This window comes from Silene latifolia, chromosome 7 (assembly GCF_048544455.1).
Source record: "Silene latifolia isolate original U9 population chromosome 7, ASM4854445v1, whole genome shotgun sequence".
NCBI classification, from domain to species: domain Eukaryota; kingdom Viridiplantae; phylum Streptophyta; class Magnoliopsida; order Caryophyllales; family Caryophyllaceae; genus Silene; species Silene latifolia.
In genome coordinates this window covers 128110640-128127636 of record NC_133532.1, presented here as the reverse complement: position 1 = coordinate 128127636, position 16997 = coordinate 128110640, and the positions used below count along the sequence as shown (strand labels likewise).

The window sequence follows — 16997 nt, the reverse complement described above, 5'->3', positions numbered from 1 at the left end:
AAAATTATCCATTGTGCAATTGCCATTACTTTGCACCAAAGTCCAATCAACCCGGGTTGGCCCAAGTCGGCAGTACGTTCGCTGGTTGTGCACTTGTGCCCGTTGTACAGTGTGTGCCAAGCACAGCACAACACGTTGGGCTGGATAGCGGCCCACAACACATCAATTGGCATACATTTGTGCCTAAGCACAACCTGAGGAACGATGGGTCAAACACAACCAATACGACGCCTTTAGGGGTAAATAATTTTTTAAAAAAAATTAAAAATACCCTGAGCACGACGGCAGCCGTACCGCCAGCCATGCCTCGGTGGCCGTCTGGCATGCGTGTCATGCACGAGCACAAAACGGACGGCCCACCACCGTGTCTAGGTGGGGCCTGGTAAGGGGATGGGCGCGACGGGCCGACACGAAGCACGACTCGACCCACACGATTACCTGTTCTATGTGTACCATATTATATCACATAAAATCGTAATTCTTCGTATATTTTGCGATATACGGTATATAATAAGAAAAAGTTCATACGAAAGTTAAAAAAACAAAATAAAACCTTATTATAATTCTAATTTTTTTTTAACCATGAAGTATCCTTAAGGTGGCTCTATCCGTCTAAGTTTAAGACGGGTCAACTATATACCACTTTTTAGATAAGAGGGGATGCTAAATAAATCTTCAATATTGTGCATGCTCTTAAAATGCATTAAGAAAAACAATAAATAAATACGCTTATAGAGACAAGTGATACATATTTAACCCGTACTATTGTAATAAGAAGTAACAATCTTCCAAATTCAAAATTAAAATATAAGTGGGATGGTTGGTGAGGAAAAAAACAGAGAAAAAGAGGAGGTAATGTAATATGTATAGGTACCAAACACACCGACAGTGAAAATGGCGCGTTGACTGGCATCAGGATTAAGCAGCCGGTGTAGTACTAGTCTGTTGTAGTATAAAAATGCAATACTTTAGTTGTTAATTGAAGAAAGAAGGAAGTTGGACGATGAATTCAGGATACAGAGAGAAATATTTGTACCCATTTATAGGAATCACTGTTACAGCCACCATCCTTTACTTTAGCTTTGATCAACATTTTGATTTCACCTTAGTTTTATGGCAGAAAAACATGGGTTTTGTTGCTGTTGAATCTACTCACTTTACCGTCACCGATGTTCATGATCTTCATACTAGTAGTAAATCAACCTTGTACGTTAATGGTTGGAACTCGTATTGGTTGTTCGAGGCTCCATCTAGAGATACTGTCTCAAGGTTGTTCAAGAAAGCTTCTCAATTGGGTTTGAATGTTTGCAGGACTTGGGCTTTTAGTGATGGCCCTGGCCCTAACTCCTTGCAGATTTCTCCTGGTGTCTTCAACCAAAAAGCTCTCAAGGTTCATCCATCCATCCATCCATCCATCTACTTTGTTTTCTTTTCTTTTGATTCTTGTTTATTTGGTGTTGAATTTATTAACAAGGCGGTTTCTTTTATGACTTATAATCTTTGATTGATTTGTCTTGATCTGCTTTGAGATCTGATTCAGAAACTGAGGAATTTGATTGTTTGATTTGGTGTTGAGAATAGGTATCAAGGTCAGGTCTTTTAATAATTCTAGTGTCTGATTATGTTATTCCCTCTTTACATCGTTCTATAATTTTCCACTGGTTGCTGCACACCAACCCTCCTGCTGCTTACTTATCGCACCCTTGACTTGACCACATCTTGCTTATCCCAGTGCAGTTAAAGCGTATTTTATAAGAAATCAGGAGCTGGTTTGGTGGATTTGTTGCTTCTAATACGAGTAGCTTTTTTTAGGGATGTGTGTTATGTAGATTATTGGAATTCGGGCTGGTGAAGATGAAGATAGCCTTGAGATGTAATATGAATTTGCGACTGAGAATGTTGCGTATACGTAAAGATGTTTGCTTTGGTTTAAGGAGAAGAAGGTCAGGACTCAGGTCATGCTTGTATTTGGTTTAAGGGCTTGATCATCCTGTGGTTCACACTTCTGTTGCTTGAGGACATGACACCATTCTATAGACATGAACTTGAAACATGTATTTAGCTCAAACAGTCAAACCACAACACTCTGATGCATCAATGGTAGACACTGCAAGCTTTACATGCTGCTCACATTATTATGTTGATAGTTGGGAATGTAAACATATCGTGTCTTTCTAACAAAATATTAAAAAGGAAATTTGCATTGAATGTCTACGGCTCATATTTTATTTTTCTGATCAATATGCTTTGTTATATATCACTGCCACAGGAATTAGATTATGAGATAGTTGAAGCAAGAAAGAATGGTATAAGATTAATACTCAGTCTAGTGAACAATTTGAGTGTATTTGGTGGAAAAGAACAGTACGTGAAGTGGGCACAGGAAGCTGGAGTCAACATCTCATCCTCACCTGACCCATTCTTTTCGGATTCAACAATTAAGGGTTATTATAAAGCCTACATCAAGGTACTTGAGAATATGAATCTCCTTACTAAGTTTCAAGGGATGTTTTTTTTTTTTTTTTTTTTTTGTAGGACAGGAGATGAATGCTTGCTAATTCAATTTTGTTCTCTTAAGTTTCCGAGATACTATTTATTTTCTAAGTCACTATTGTATATACTTACCTCTTGCTTCACTTCTGCATGTCTTAGGCTATTATAACGAGAAAGAACTCTTTGAGTGGAGTTAGATATTCTGAGGAACCTGCTATATTTGCATGGGAACTTATAAATGAACCACGGTGTGATTCTAATTCTTCCTCTTCCATTCTTCAGGTAAACATATGCTTGCGTTTCTATGCGTATTTCTTGTAAATTTGTTAAATAAATAAAAAAATAAAAAAATTTACCTTCAAAACCCTCTATGTTTGATATGTGTTGGTTAATTTTTATGATGCCCTCCATCACTCTTTTTCTAATGATGAGTTATGATGCCCTCCATCACTCTTTTTCTATTGATGAGGACTCGTTGGCTTATTTCTTTTCTATGTAAGAATTTGTTTGGTGCTGCTGGCTCTATGTATGATCAGATCACCAACAGCCATGAAGTGGTGTCTTTGATTTTGAATTAAGAGCAATGGTAAACACTAAACAGTGGTTTACTTTGTTGGCTAGTTGGTTCACCATTCACATGTTACCTAACTCGGTGGCCGCCTGAAATTATCCGTTGACTATATCAAAAGGTTTATGTTGTAGAGTACCTGGTGTCTGGTGGGGTGCTTAGCTTACTAGGATGGGCTAGTTCAAATTTAATGCCCTTGTTGAATTTTGCGTCCTGAAACCACTGTTTCACCATCACATACTCTTTAATATAGTTTAATATAAATCTCTAATCAAGTATGTTTACGATTGTACCTGTTTAAGCTTTGTCTTATGGATCGATTGTTTCTGTGTGCGTACATTGTCTTCCACTGATTTTTCTTGTATGCCTGCTCGTTTGAGGATAGGCTTGGATTACTGAAATGGCTGCATATATCAAGAGCTTGGACCAAAATCATCTGGTGACAGTTGGCCTTGAAGGGTTCTATGGCCCCACAGTCGTGGAAAAGTCGGAAGTAAATCCTGGAGAATGGGCTGCTTTATTTGGTACTGACTTCATACAGAATTCAGCTATTGACGGCATTGACTTTGCTTCAGTTCATTTATATCCAGACAGCTGGTCAGTTTATTCGTTTTTATTCATTATGAGACTTGTAGTATGTCTTCAGTGATTGAGTACATACGCACAAACTGAAATTAGTCATTGCTATAGACCAACAGTTGCTCTCCATAAGTTAAAATGTGTGATCCGATTCTTATAACCCCTCTCCCATTCACAATGCTTACCAAATTCCTAGTTTGTGGAATTGGGACGTTGTAGTCCGGTATTTTTTTTACTCTCTTAGTAGCATGAGTTATTAGTTTGGTGTCTCTGATCCCTGGTTAGTTTGCACAATCTTGGACATCAGCCTTGAAACAATCTGGGTACTGTGTCATTCATATGAAGATTTTGAGCATGTGAATGATTTAGTCCTTTCTTGATAATTTTCAGCAATTTATGTGATTTGGTTTATTTTCCATAACCGGTGGAATCAAAGACTTAATCTTCTCTGGTTGTAGTCTTCTAGACTATGATGGAATATAGCAAAATGACTATAAAATTGTCCACTCTCCGTTTATTGAGAAATTATGGCCACTCAGTGCGAAATCGGCTTCAATTTTCATTATGGGTTGTGCAGAACAACCTATCTATGTCGTTGACACAGGTTTACGACCTGTCTGGTTGAGGACCTTTGAACAGTTAGAAGGGCCTGACACCCTGACCACCCCTAAATTTTAAGTTCTGTAGGAAGTATACTGTGTAAGTTTAAGACTGGACCTTCGATAATTTTTCTTGTCAAGAATTCAAGCTGGGTCCACCTTATTTTTTGTCAAGATTTTACTCTTCAATTGGCAGAGGACTAGAGGAGACTTTGAGCAGCTAGGTAATGTTTTTGTTGTTATGTGACCTGGTTTTTCTGTCAACTTGTAGGATGCCGCTTTCAAACGACACTGAAAAGATGAACTTTGTATCAAAATGGATGGATTCTCATATCAGTGATGCAGAGAACATACTGAAGAAACCTGTTGTGTTTACTGAAGTTGGCTGTCGAGCGGATGTCAAAGATCAAGGAGTTTATAATCGGAAATCTATGTTCACAGTTGTATATGACAAAATATTCGAGTCAGCGAGAAAAGGGCAAGCTGGTGGAGGGGCCATGATATGGCAATTGCTGGTTGAAGACATGAATGAATATGGAGACCCATTTTCTCTTGTAGCATGGAACGAGCCTACTACTAGCCAACTGATTCTAAAGCAGTCTTGTAGATTACAAAGTATTTTTTGGAAAAGCAAAGATCTTGAGAGAAATGATCCATGTTACGGTCTTGTGCCCTAGTTGAAGAGATTTTTGAATTTTGTGGAGCTATGAGTTGCTACTTTCTTGAACAGACGGGCACAATTATCGCAGAAACGACCAAAGAATGTTGAAACTTGACCGTCATCGTGTTTAAGAGGCATGTGCTTGTCTATTCTTTCATTAATGTTGGATTTGTAGAGGAGGAACTGTAAATAACATGATGTGAACTTGTCTGCAAGTATATTTTTCTCGAGAACATGTAATTTAGAAGGTAAAAACTGGGATGAACTCAGAGTCATATAACTCATATACATGTACATTGTTCGGTGGCAAAGGTTATCAAATTATTTTTGAAATTATCTTTATAGAGACTGAACATTGCCAGTTTGCCAGCTTCCATTAATCCTTGTGCTCACTGTTTCAAAAACCATTCCTTCCAACAAGTGAAACTGTCAACTAGATTAGCTATCAATTTAGTAGTGTGGCTTTTCAATTCAGAGAAGTGAAGAATTGTATGTGTGAAGATATAACACACAAGAAGAGTACCAATGTCCCTTCTCTTAGTCATTGTAAGATTGTATATGCACAAATTGCAATTCTTAAACTTGGTCAAACACAAATTTGGGTGGTTGCACATGGAACATGGTTTGAGATTTTCAAGTCAACTCAGACATATCCAAATTCATACATTGCTTAAAGTCTACTCAATAAATCCAATGATTACTTGTTAACATTCAGATTTATATAAATAGTGTACATACCATAAGCTCCTTTATTCATTACTCCGTATTTTTTTTGTTCAGCAGCAAATATCAGAATATTCACCTGCAGTGTCCTTGATCCATAGGACCATAGGTAATATATATCTTTTGGACTTTGCTGATATTATCTCATTTTATTTATCTTGTTCCTTAAGAGCAATGCTACTCAATTTCAGTCCTATAATCATTTTTGAAACTGTAAATGTTTATGACTTTCATCTTTATGTTCAAATATACAGTTAGAAAAACGAGTTGAATCCATTTGATTTGAGAGCGCTGACACTTGAAGATGCTGGGTAGTCTGCTTTGCTCCATATACTTTTATGGGTCTTTAGGAAGTTGTCTCTTAGTATTTCAACACACGACTACAGGAGTTAAGTTGTATTGGTGTTTGTAAAATAGAGAAACCATTTTTATCATTTTAAACAGTAAAACAGGTAATGCTAATTGCTAACTCATTTTATTTACTGACATGGGCTGATGTGTTTAACTACTATATATTGTGGATGATGATGGTTTATCTGACGGATGTATGGAAGATGAGATTAAGTGATGCGGCAGCTATAGTTAATGTATGGATGGGGTTAGTAAAAGTGCTGCCTATTGCCTTTGCTCATCTTGCAGATGCTTTTCTTGGCAACTTCCGCCTTCTCCTTCTCAGTAGCGTCTCCTACACGACTGTATGTTTTACCTTTTTGTATATGATTCATCAAATTACAACCTTTTTTAAATCCAACTCATACTTATAATTCAAAAGTTTCAAGTAAGTTTCGCATAATTATAGTACTAGTCGAAAAGCTCGTGCGATGCACGGGGCTCTCATTAGGGTCATCTGTATAAATATATTCTATAGTTGATAAAAAAAGTTCAATTATGTTTAAATCATTGATAAACAAAAGTTCGTGGTTGGTATAGTTGATCAATGAACTATTAGTGCTTTTGCATAGGAGTTTTGTCATTTAGTAGTTATTAATTCAGTTGTAAAACATCAAGTAACATGGTAAGCGTATGTAATTAGTTTTTCCATTATTGTTATAGGTATCACTGATTTTAAGTAAATACAAAACATTATCTCCATAAATATAGTATAGCACACCAAATGAATCGCCCTTAATAACTAAGACAGACCTTTATGAATTTTGCAAATTATTTTAACCTATAACAACTACGTAAAACTAAATGGTTTTACGTAAAACAACAAGTATCATAATTATCTATGTTTAGTGTGTTTAGAGCAATGTTAGATCTCCTATAGCAAAAGTTTTCCTCGATTATCTACAATTAATTAAGAGAGTGTTTTGCTCTTTATATACCTTCTCGTAAAATCAAATCCATACTAAATTCCAATAAAATTAGTAGTCTCTAAACAATAGTACAAAAATATATGTGATTCTGTTACATGGAATGCATGAGACTCCCATTAGGATTATCGTTAAAAATATGTATATTGAATGTTCTAAGAATTAGTTGAACAACAAATTGCAAACATTGGTTTACATTGTCATGCTTTGATAGTATAAGTCAATTAAGTTGATAAAAAAAAGTCCAACAATCTTGAAAATAGGAACACAAAAAACTTTTGGGTTGATTATTGATGGATCATCAGTCCCTTTAACTTCAATTAAAGCTACTCCTTTTGGTATTAATTATATCAGTTGTATAGAATCCGAAGACACAGTTGTATAATGTAATTACCTATTTTTATAGTTGTATGCACCACCGATTTTAGTTAATTTAAAACGTCATTCCTAAAAATGTGGTTTAATTCCATAAAATGAACACATGATAACTGAGGCCGATTTTATAAAATTCACAAATTAGATTAACTTACAACATTTACGAATATTCCATTTTGTAAGCATACGATCGTGTAAATGTTGAATGGTGGTACGAAAACCAACATGTATCTCAATTATATATGTAGCCTGTTTGGAGGATGTTTGTTAGATCTCTAAACAATAAAAAATTGTTTTTGACTATTGACCATTAAGACTGGTTGTTCCCTATGAACTTCATGTAAAATATATAATACGAAATTTAATTTTTTAGATGTGAGATATATTTTTAAGTGAATTAACGGTCAAATTTTTCAAAGTTTGACCTGTAAAAAACAAACCAGGGGATTTGTGTGGATTCGAGGGAGTAGGATATTATGATACTACTTTTAAAGTTGATTAGTTTTATATTAATTCTATTAAAATTACTATAATTCATTTATGTTTATTTGAAATGTTATCTATTCACAAAATCAAGTCTCATTATCTTACATTGTTATTCTACACTTTATTTATAATAACAAAATGAACAAATTTTCAGAAGAAGTTTCAATTTAAAAAAAATTGCTTCAAATTACTGAATATATACGTACAATCGTTTCACTTCTTAACCAATATATATGCAATTAGGATTTTTATCTTAAGTTCAAACTCTTAAGTTTGACCTAATTTATTACACTAAGGAGTACTTTATATTCAACTAAACCCTTATGGGATACCCCATAGTTAACCATTAAAAAAACATGATTATTTCCACTTTGGTGTCCTAAGGTTTAGCATAATTTCACTTTAGTGCCCCGGGGTTTGCATAATTTCACTATGGTGCCTTGAGGTCTACTTCCCACTTAAGTGACCTATACATAACATTCTTAATATTTCATACTCCCTCCATCATCTTTTATCTCCTCGACCACTTCTCTAATATATGTGAGAGAATTTTATTGAAATGAGAAGATAAAAGATAATGGAGGGATACTAAAAAAATATTTTGAACATAACAAATCTGGCATTTTTTTGCAATATTACTATTTTGTATGTAGTTTAATATCCAAATTTGCACTTTATTTTACTGAAAATATAATTACTTAAGATAAAAGTTGACTATTAAATATTTTAGGCCACCAAAATGAAATTTTATTCAAAACTCCGGTTAACAAAGTGGAAGTAGTCGAAACCTTAGGACACTAAAGTGGAATTATCTAAACTCCATGGCACTAAAGTGGAATTAAGCCAAACCTCAAGGAACAAAATGTAAATTTTCCCAAAATAAAAAACACCTTTGAAAGCGACCGTAAAAACTATTGCACTTTTAAATATACAATCAATACATGGCAAAGTAATAACCAGCCAAATGCAAACCGCGGTAAATAGTTAAATGAATAAAAACACATAGGAGAATTGGAATTTAGAAAGTAAAAATTGATCTAACCGCATAATTTTGTATATTTGGCGATTCAATACATTTTTAACTACTATTATGGATTTGATATGAATTTGAAACCAGTTTGAAAAAAAAAATCGGTGATATAATAGTATATTATATATAGTTCTAACAATTTGTATATATATTTACACTGATTTATTCATAGTTAGCTGGTTCTTGAATAATTATTAGTCCGCATAAAATCGAAATTCATGACTTTGTTCATTTGTATTTAATTTTTTTGGCTCATTTGACAAAATCGATATGAGGCTTATTTAATATTTTTAAATGGTAGCTCAATTTTTTTAATCTTATGTGAATATTATTGGTAATCTAATCATACACATTTGATACGTTATAGAAAGTCAGAGTTAAAACGATTTCATGCCATCGTTGAAGTTGTTTATTTCTAATATTATCATTGTAGAAATTTTTCTCTGTCAAATGCTAAGTAAATGTCATTCTTTACCTCTTTTTCCTATTATGACATGTTACTTTTTCATGAAGTATTTATTTTTTTAAATAAAGTTCAGCTTTTTCCTAAGGTTTTTGTAAGACAATTACAGAGTTGGTAATAATTACCAACTTGAATCTTTTGTAAATATTTTAAATATTCAAAAAAGTTTCTAATAAAATTATCTTTATTATTAAACGAATTTCACCAAGTAGTTAAAATCGAACAACTTAGATTTTTAACAATATTTATGTTTGTAAGAAATTAAGTGTATTTTATAATTTATGTTTATAAAATATATAATTTTAACATTTTTGTACGTTTATTATATGACTTTTTTTTGCTTTATAAATATTTTTAAAATAAATATTCTTTATAACATTATTTTTCTATTTTTATGTTAGTAAAGAATAATCGATAAATTATTAGATCCACTTTTATTTTTTTTTCTTATAAAATATTAGATTTACTTCTATTAGGATTACTTTGTCATAAATTATTAGATCTACTTTGATTAGGAGAATTTTCTAATAAATTATTAAGAGGAAAAAGCTAGATCTACACTCATTAGGAATTCTAAAAAAATTGGACTCTCTAATATCGCTCGAAAAGTTTCTGCTTTATATATATGTATTGATTGATTGTCTAATGTTTCTAATGTATAGGGACTTGGGTTAATATGGATGTCAACCCCACCGATATTGGCCAAATCATACGGGAACTGCTCAGAATACAAGGCTGAATGTATAGGCAACCTACAAAAACAGCTTGTATACGTAGGGTTAGCCCTTACAGCAGTAGGGATGGCTGGTCAGTCGGTCTCACACGCGCCATTTGCAGCTCAGCAAGCCAACAATGGAGGCGACTGTTCTTGCAACATCCTCCATTGTCATTGCTGCTGTTTCAAATGTCGAGTTAACTTGATTGGGGTGGTCGCTCTTCTTGTAGTTTCGTTTGTTAAGCCATGGCATGTGCTGTTCGGAATTTCTGCCATTATTGGTGTGGTTTCACTTCTTGTTCTGCTAATCAGGGTTTGTCAGTACAACTATGTTGGACCACACGGAAGCAGTCTCACCCCTCTATTTCGTGTTCTTTTTGCGGCTTCCTCCAAGATTTTCGTTCAGACGCCAGAAAATGCAGATGAGCTACATGAGAACCAGGATCTTGCTTCATCTGCCTTATTGCCTCACACAGACGACCTTAGGTAATCATTCTTTGACTTGGTAAACAGGTCATTTGAGCCGGTTTACTTCGATAAGGTCACTGTGCGTCTATTACGAATTTTGGGTCACGTCAATCTGAGTTTGTTATGATGATATGATTTTTTTTTTATCTCGAATTGTCCTAGGTTCCTTGACAAGGCTGCCATAGTACTTGAAAATCCTCCACTATCACAACAAATCGAAAACAAATGGAGACTATGCAGAGTGACAGAAGTTGAAGAAACCAAGAGCTTCATACGCACGATTCCAATACTAATGACCCTCATAATGTGTGGTGTAATATCTTCCTTAAGTGCTACCTACTTTGTTGAGCAAGCCAACACCATGAACCACAAGTCGGGACGACGTAGAATCCCTCTGGTGCTCTTTCTATGGCTCTATGCGCAATTTAGGTGGGTTTTCAACATTACATTCCTAGGAATATTCTCCTTATCCCAGTTCTTTGGAGTCAGCAACCGGCATCTTCCCAGAGTCGGGATTGCTTTGGCCATGCTATTCTCTATTCTATGTTGCATCACGGCAGCCAGTGTCGAGTCCAGAAGACTGGACATTGTAAAGAGCCATGGCTTAATGGATAAGCCAGACGAAAGAGTGCCTATGAATGTATTCTCAATCTTACCCCAATTCATGTTACTAGCAGGTTCTGATGGAATTTATTACGTGGTGGCGGGTTGCTTTATACTTGATCAAGGTCCAATGTCCATGATGAAGTACTTCAGTTTTTTCACATTTGGGTTCTTTGGACTTGGGTTTCTGGTGAGTCCGGTTTTGGTACAGGTTGTGGGGTTGATTAGCGAGAAGGGGAGCGGTACTAGTTGGTTCCAGGGCACATTGAACCAGAGCCGTTTAGACAAGTTTTACTGGGTATTAGCTGTTTTAGCTGCAGTTAATCTTATTGTTTATGTGGTTATAACCATGTTTTATCGATATAGGGAATCACGACTGGAGCAGTATCCTGAGCTGAGTATCACAGTCGAGGATTCAGCTTTCTAATAAAAAAGATGAGTTGGGAAACAAGGTAGAAGTAGTAGAGATAGTTGTATCTTTGTTTTGGGTTATGCTATTGAATAATTTGATAGTGAAGATGTAAAGGAAGCTCAAGCTTAGTACTGAATATTATCCCCCCTTATTTCAGCTTATTATCTGCCGACTGTGTTGTAAGTAAGATTTTGGCACTTAAGATGCACATTATTAGTATCTATTTGTAATTCAAAACTAGATATCCCCAATCCTTGTCTGCCACCCTTTTGTGATAGCTGTTTAAGCTTCTCCTTCGAATTTTACAACTCCGATGTCCTCTAATGTGGTTCTTTTTCCGGTGCTTCAAAATGGGTTGCTAATGTTCTTCACCAGTTTGTTATAAGATCTATCTTTTTGAAAATACAAGTACAACTCACTTAAAGTGGCTGCATTGTTTTTTGTTTAAAGAATGTGGCAACTTATATAAACCTCTTTTGATCTACAATTTCAGGTGAATTATGTCATGTCCAACCCAATTCAACATAAAGGAAGAGAATAGGAATATAAAAACACAAGGAAAATTTGGAACTTGTTTTGCATTCCTTGTTTACTGATGAAAAGTTACTGCCATATGTCAACAAATATGTGAGATTTTATTTCAAACAACAAATCAACAATGAAAAACAAGTAAATTTTAAATTGAAATAGATCTTGAAATTAGAACAACATATTCCCCAACAAAAGCCTCAGAAATATGGAGTGGTAGTCCATAACTCCATGCGTATATATTTAAAATAATTCCCGTTTTACACAAGCTGTCAAAATCACATACTAAGTTCAAACTTTCGAATATTACAAGGTTTTCATATAGAGCAAGAACAAAAATGTGTACAGCTAAGGCTCAGGCAACTAATGAAAAATCGAATATAGAAATTAGATTAATGCAGGCCTGTAATAATGCTAGCCATAACCAGAAGATCACGGTTGCTGCTGCAGCTCATACACCTGCATGTATGCCTCAGAAAGGGCAACCATCTGTGGGAGCGTCTCCGAGACGTGCAAATCCTGTACCTCGTACCTATAAATACAGTGTCAGCTACTTACATAAGAATACACACTAATTGGCTAATCTTGAATAAACAAAGAACAAAAGAAAGAGATACCATAGTTCCTCAGATTTCCTCTGGACAAACGCTCTGTATGTTCCTTCACTAGGCTTGCCTTCATGGACAATGTTTGCAATCAAATCGTACTTTGAGCGCCATTTTTCGCCCTCTTTTGGTGTTGGCAGAGGAATGTAGTCCTTCAGTTCAAGGTTCTTCACAGGAAAATTTACTAAAACAAAGCATATGGAAAAATCAATGACAACCAGCTCCTGATATCAATTATATTAACATACAAACTACAAAACTTAATATGGCCATGCATGTTCGTCAAATAAATGAAAACTATGTATGGTGGCTGACAAAGCATAGAACGATAATTTAGATGGTCAATTAGCATGCCTATCAAAGTAGTGTTAGCATCTGCTAAACAAAAACTAATGACAAGGATTCTAAGTTCACTACTCAACATTTTGCAGCAGCCACATTCTAACAGAACAAGTTCCTATTGTGCAAGCAAAGATCACAGAAATGATACTTACCCAGGGTGGGATTTTTTTCAACAAAGAAATTGTTCTTTGTAAAGCGACGCATGTGCAAAATAAGATAGGGAGGCAATCTGGTGACACGATATCTCATCCTTGCTAATTGAGGACGCACAACTTCTGTTATAGTCTCCCCATCAAATTTCTTCAAAATGTTGAAAAGTGGTACCTATATTGGGCAATGGAAGGGGGAGAAGCGGTACCGGATTAGATGATTTCATAATAAAATCACAGGAAAGAGATGAGAGGAAGAATGCCATAACCACATCAACCAAATTTCACGGACAGCCAATGACGAACAGGGTAAAAGAAAGCGAACACACTGATACAAATGTACAAGAAAAGAAAATCCCAATTGGCAAATTTTATAATAGAAGTTTTGACTTATCATGAAGAAGCAACAAAATACCAGCAGCACCTTCCAACTGAAATCCTCCTATCTGATCAATGGTAATGAAATGATGACACAACTCCTATTTCCAATAAATCAATATCCTTGCAACTTATTCTTAACCCATTGTTTAGATAGGGGAGTTTGGAGAGAAAGGGAGGGGAGAGATTTGAAGGGAGACCATTTCCTTTCTTTGGATAGAAAAATGGAGATGGAAGGATTTGGAGGGGAGGGAAAATCCTCTTAAGGCAAATTATTTCCCCTCCAACAAAGAAAAGATTTGGAGGGAAACATCCTCTCTCCTTTTCCCCTCCCCTCCCCTCCCCTTCCTTCCCTTTCCCTTCCCTCTTTCCCCTCCCCTCCCTTTCCCTCCATTTTTTGTATCCAAAGTCCAAACAAAGCATAGGGAGTGGGTAAGCTTCAAAAGGTTAAGCAAAGTCTGAGGACATGGTTCCCATTTAAAATACATCTATATACTTGTAATAACAAGCCTTTAAAGGAGGTATAAGCTTCAATAGGTGAAGCAGAACAGGAGAACAGCAAATTAATAGAGACCTGGCCATAGTACAGCACAATTTTGGCTTTGCTAGTTAAGCTGTCATGAATACTAAAAATCTACAACTGCAGAGCATATTACGAAGAGCACTATCCGTCTACCCCAATCCCAGCCAATAAGGTCCTGTCATCTTATAGTTGAACGTGAATTAAGAAGTCCACGTTAGCAACTATCAGCCATGTACACTGAGAGCATATGAGCAGCCAACATACCTGAGGGATAATATTTTTCTCCATCACATCCTTGAAAAGCGGTGGAGGCGGCAAATCAAGCCCAAGCATTAAAAATGGCATTCTGGAGATTTCTTTGACAACATTCGAGTTTTCAGCTGCACCATTTGTAGCTGCATCTTGACTTTGATTATCAATTTCTTTTCTCTCAATGAGACCTTTGTTTTGTACCTCTTTCACCACCTCCAGTTCTCCCTGTTCGGAGTAAACAGCTAAGAACAAAACATGACTGACACACTAGCATATAAAACTTAGAATAAGGAATTGTGCCAAGGCAGAAAGTTACCTGAAAACATTGATAAATAATGCTTGTGTTTTTCTTAGAGCTTCTGAGATCAGCGTGAAGTGTATTAAGAAGCCAGGACACAAACTCAACGGGGTCAGATTGCGCACCAATGCGAAACCGTTTTTTACTGGCTTTCATCACAGCTTGCAAAAACTCATGGGGGCTCACCTGTAACAAAGTTATCAGGATTAATGCCTTTATTTTAAAATACGCAAGGCGACAAAAGCCCGAGGCAATGAGGCTCACCTGTCCCTTGAAATTTCTGGAGTGCCATATTTTACGAGTGAGCTCTCCAAAACGATGAACAAGGGGAGATTTAGAGTGTTGGTAGTTGTGTGGGATGAGGAAAAAGTTTCTTAGAGGGGTGACCCTCATTAGAGATTGAATAGTAACGTTGACAAATTCAGTCTCCCTGATGTTGTTGAGTCCAACCTGAAGAAAGAAAAAGGTGAAACATGGTGCACTTAAATCATACGTACATATTTATACGGGCATGAATAAAATAGAAGTAGGAAGAGTGTATGATGAGATAAAAGTAGAGGGAGGGAATACCAATCCAGGGAGGTAATCAGAGCCATCAAGAGCCCTCGCCCAGAGCTTGCTTTTATCTAGTTGTTCAACTTGAGGACGAGTAAACCTGTAGTAGTTGAAAGTAAAGAATAAAGAAGAGAAGCAGGATGAGTTACTAATTAATAATAGAGTGATATTATTGGTATAGTAGTCCGTAAAAAAGAAGAAGAAAGAAACCTGGGATTCAAAACGTGGCGAATGTCATCCAAAGAAGGATCATTGATCTCATAACCATCAGGAAGACAGTAAACCTTCTCAGTGCGTAAATTGATGTAGACATGGTGACCAGCTTCTAAGCTATGGGTATAGGCATGGGATTTAGGGCCTCTGCCTTGGTAGTATTTGCCACAAACCAAGCAGGCATAGACGTTCAAATTGGTCAAAGATACGGAGCAGAACTTCTCAAAATCAAAATCCAGAACCTAGAGAGCAAGCAATTAGGGATTTAGAAAGAGAGAGCAAGCAAGCAAGCATATACATATTGGAAATTAAATTAAATTAAATTAAATTGGGGGAACCTGGCGATTAACGGTGTCGAGATAAGGACAATCCTTGCGAATCTGGACAGAGCGGGTGGACATGGATTGACCACCGGCTGCTTCGTCATCGTCGTCGTCGTCATCATCATCATAATGATTAAGAACCCTAATATTATTATTATTATTAAAACCGGGACGGAGAGTAGCTTCGAGACGCCTCTTCTCCTCCTCTTGTTCATATTCCTCATCGTACGAAGCAAGTGGAAGCAGTGCATTCTCAAATACCTCTTTCTCTCCTTGTTCTTCTTCTTCCTGCTTTTGCCGCTTCACTCCTCGCATTTCTTCTTCTTCTTCCATCATCTCCTCTTTCCCTCTCTTCTTATTATTATTACTACTCATCCTTGCCTACTCTTTCCAACCTTAACCTAAATTACTCTTCCTCTTCTCAACACGGATCGATTGCCACTTTACTATTCCAGCTTAATTCAATTCAATCAATCAATCAATCAATCAATCAATCAATACATATATATAAAGCAGAAACTTTTCGAGCGATATTAGAGAGTCCAACTTTTTTAGAATTCCTATATATAAAATAATTTTTATATAAAATTATTATCATTATCCTAATAAGTGTAGATCTAGCCTTTTTCTCTTAATAATTTATGTGAAAATTATCATAATTAAAGTAGATCTAATAATTTATGAGAAAATAATCCTACTAGAAGTAGATCAATTATTTATGAGAAAAATAATAATACTAATAGAAGTAGATCTAACAATTTATTTATTATTCTTTACTAAAATAATAATAGGAAAATAACTTTGTAAAGAATATTTATTTTAGAAATATTTATAACGCAAAAAAGTTCATATAAAAAACGTACAAAAGTATTAAAATTGCATATTTTATAAACATACAATTAGTAATTGTGAGAAAAAAAAACAAAAGAGATCCTAATTTTTTACAAATATAAAATATTCTCCAAAAACTAAGTTGTTTGATATAACTACTTAGTGAAACTCGTGTAGTAATAATGATAATTTTATTTTATAACTTTTTTTGAATATTTAAAAGATTTACAAAATATTCGAGTTGTTAATTATAACCAAACCCCTAATTATCTTCCAAAAACCATAAGAAAAAGCTGATCAGAAAAAGTAACATGCCATAATAGGAAAAAGAATTAAGGTATGACATTTACTTCGCATTTGGCTTTAACAATGGCGGCGGGAGGAGAAATTTTTTTTATAATGATAATATTAGAATTAAACAACTTCAACGATATAAAATATTCTCCAAAAACTAAGTTGTTTGATATAACTACTTAGTGAAACTCGTGTAGTAATAAAGATAATTTTAT

The 16997-nt window shown here is 35.2% G+C and overlaps 3 protein-coding genes across 4 annotated transcripts; 2 read left to right on the top strand and 1 right to left on the bottom strand.

Annotated features, from left to right (window-relative positions):
* The first annotated feature begins 796 nt into the window (after window positions 1-796).
* LOC141593112 (mannan endo-1,4-beta-mannosidase 6-like) lies at window positions 797-5244 on the top strand. The gene is made up of 5 exons (XM_074414069.1): window positions 797-1390; window positions 2270-2467; window positions 2653-2775; window positions 3447-3658; window positions 4511-5244. The coding sequence occupies exons 1-5, from the start codon at window positions 1004-1006 to the stop codon at window positions 4914-4916; spliced, it is 1326 nt and encodes a 441-aa protein (XP_074270170.1). The 5' UTR covers window positions 797-1003; the 3' UTR covers window positions 4917-5244.
* Window positions 5245-5683: 439 nt separating this feature from the next.
* LOC141593110 (protein NRT1/ PTR FAMILY 5.5) lies at window positions 5684-11741 on the top strand. Of its 2 annotated transcripts, XM_074414068.1 has the most exons (5): window positions 5684-5732; window positions 5878-5934; window positions 6263-6318; window positions 9956-10494; window positions 10639-11741. In XM_074414068.1, the coding sequence occupies exons 2-5, from the start codon at window positions 5928-5930 to the stop codon at window positions 11504-11506; spliced, it is 1470 nt and encodes a 489-aa protein (XP_074270169.1). In that variant the 5' UTR covers window positions 5684-5732; window positions 5878-5927; the 3' UTR covers window positions 11507-11741. The 2 variants fall into 2 exon arrangements, with proteins under 2 accessions (XP_074270169.1, XP_074270168.1); XM_074414067.1 differs by lacking the exons at window positions 5684-5732; window positions 5878-5934 and having other exon boundaries at window positions 5989-6318; window positions 10639-11708.
* A 481-nt stretch (window positions 11742-12222) lies between these two features.
* Window positions 12223-16132, bottom strand: LOC141593109 (uncharacterized). Its single transcript, XM_074414065.1, has 9 exons — window positions 15673-16132; window positions 15332-15576; window positions 15137-15221; window positions 14831-15016; window positions 14585-14752; window positions 14281-14493; window positions 13119-13290; window positions 12637-12808; window positions 12223-12551 (listed from the first exon to the last, which is right to left on the bottom strand). Exons 1-9 carry the CDS (start codon window positions 16030-16032, stop codon window positions 12452-12454), a joined length of 1701 nt encoding a protein of 566 aa, XP_074270166.1. The 5' UTR covers window positions 16033-16132; the 3' UTR covers window positions 12223-12451.
* Window positions 16133-16997: the final 865 nt, after the last annotated feature.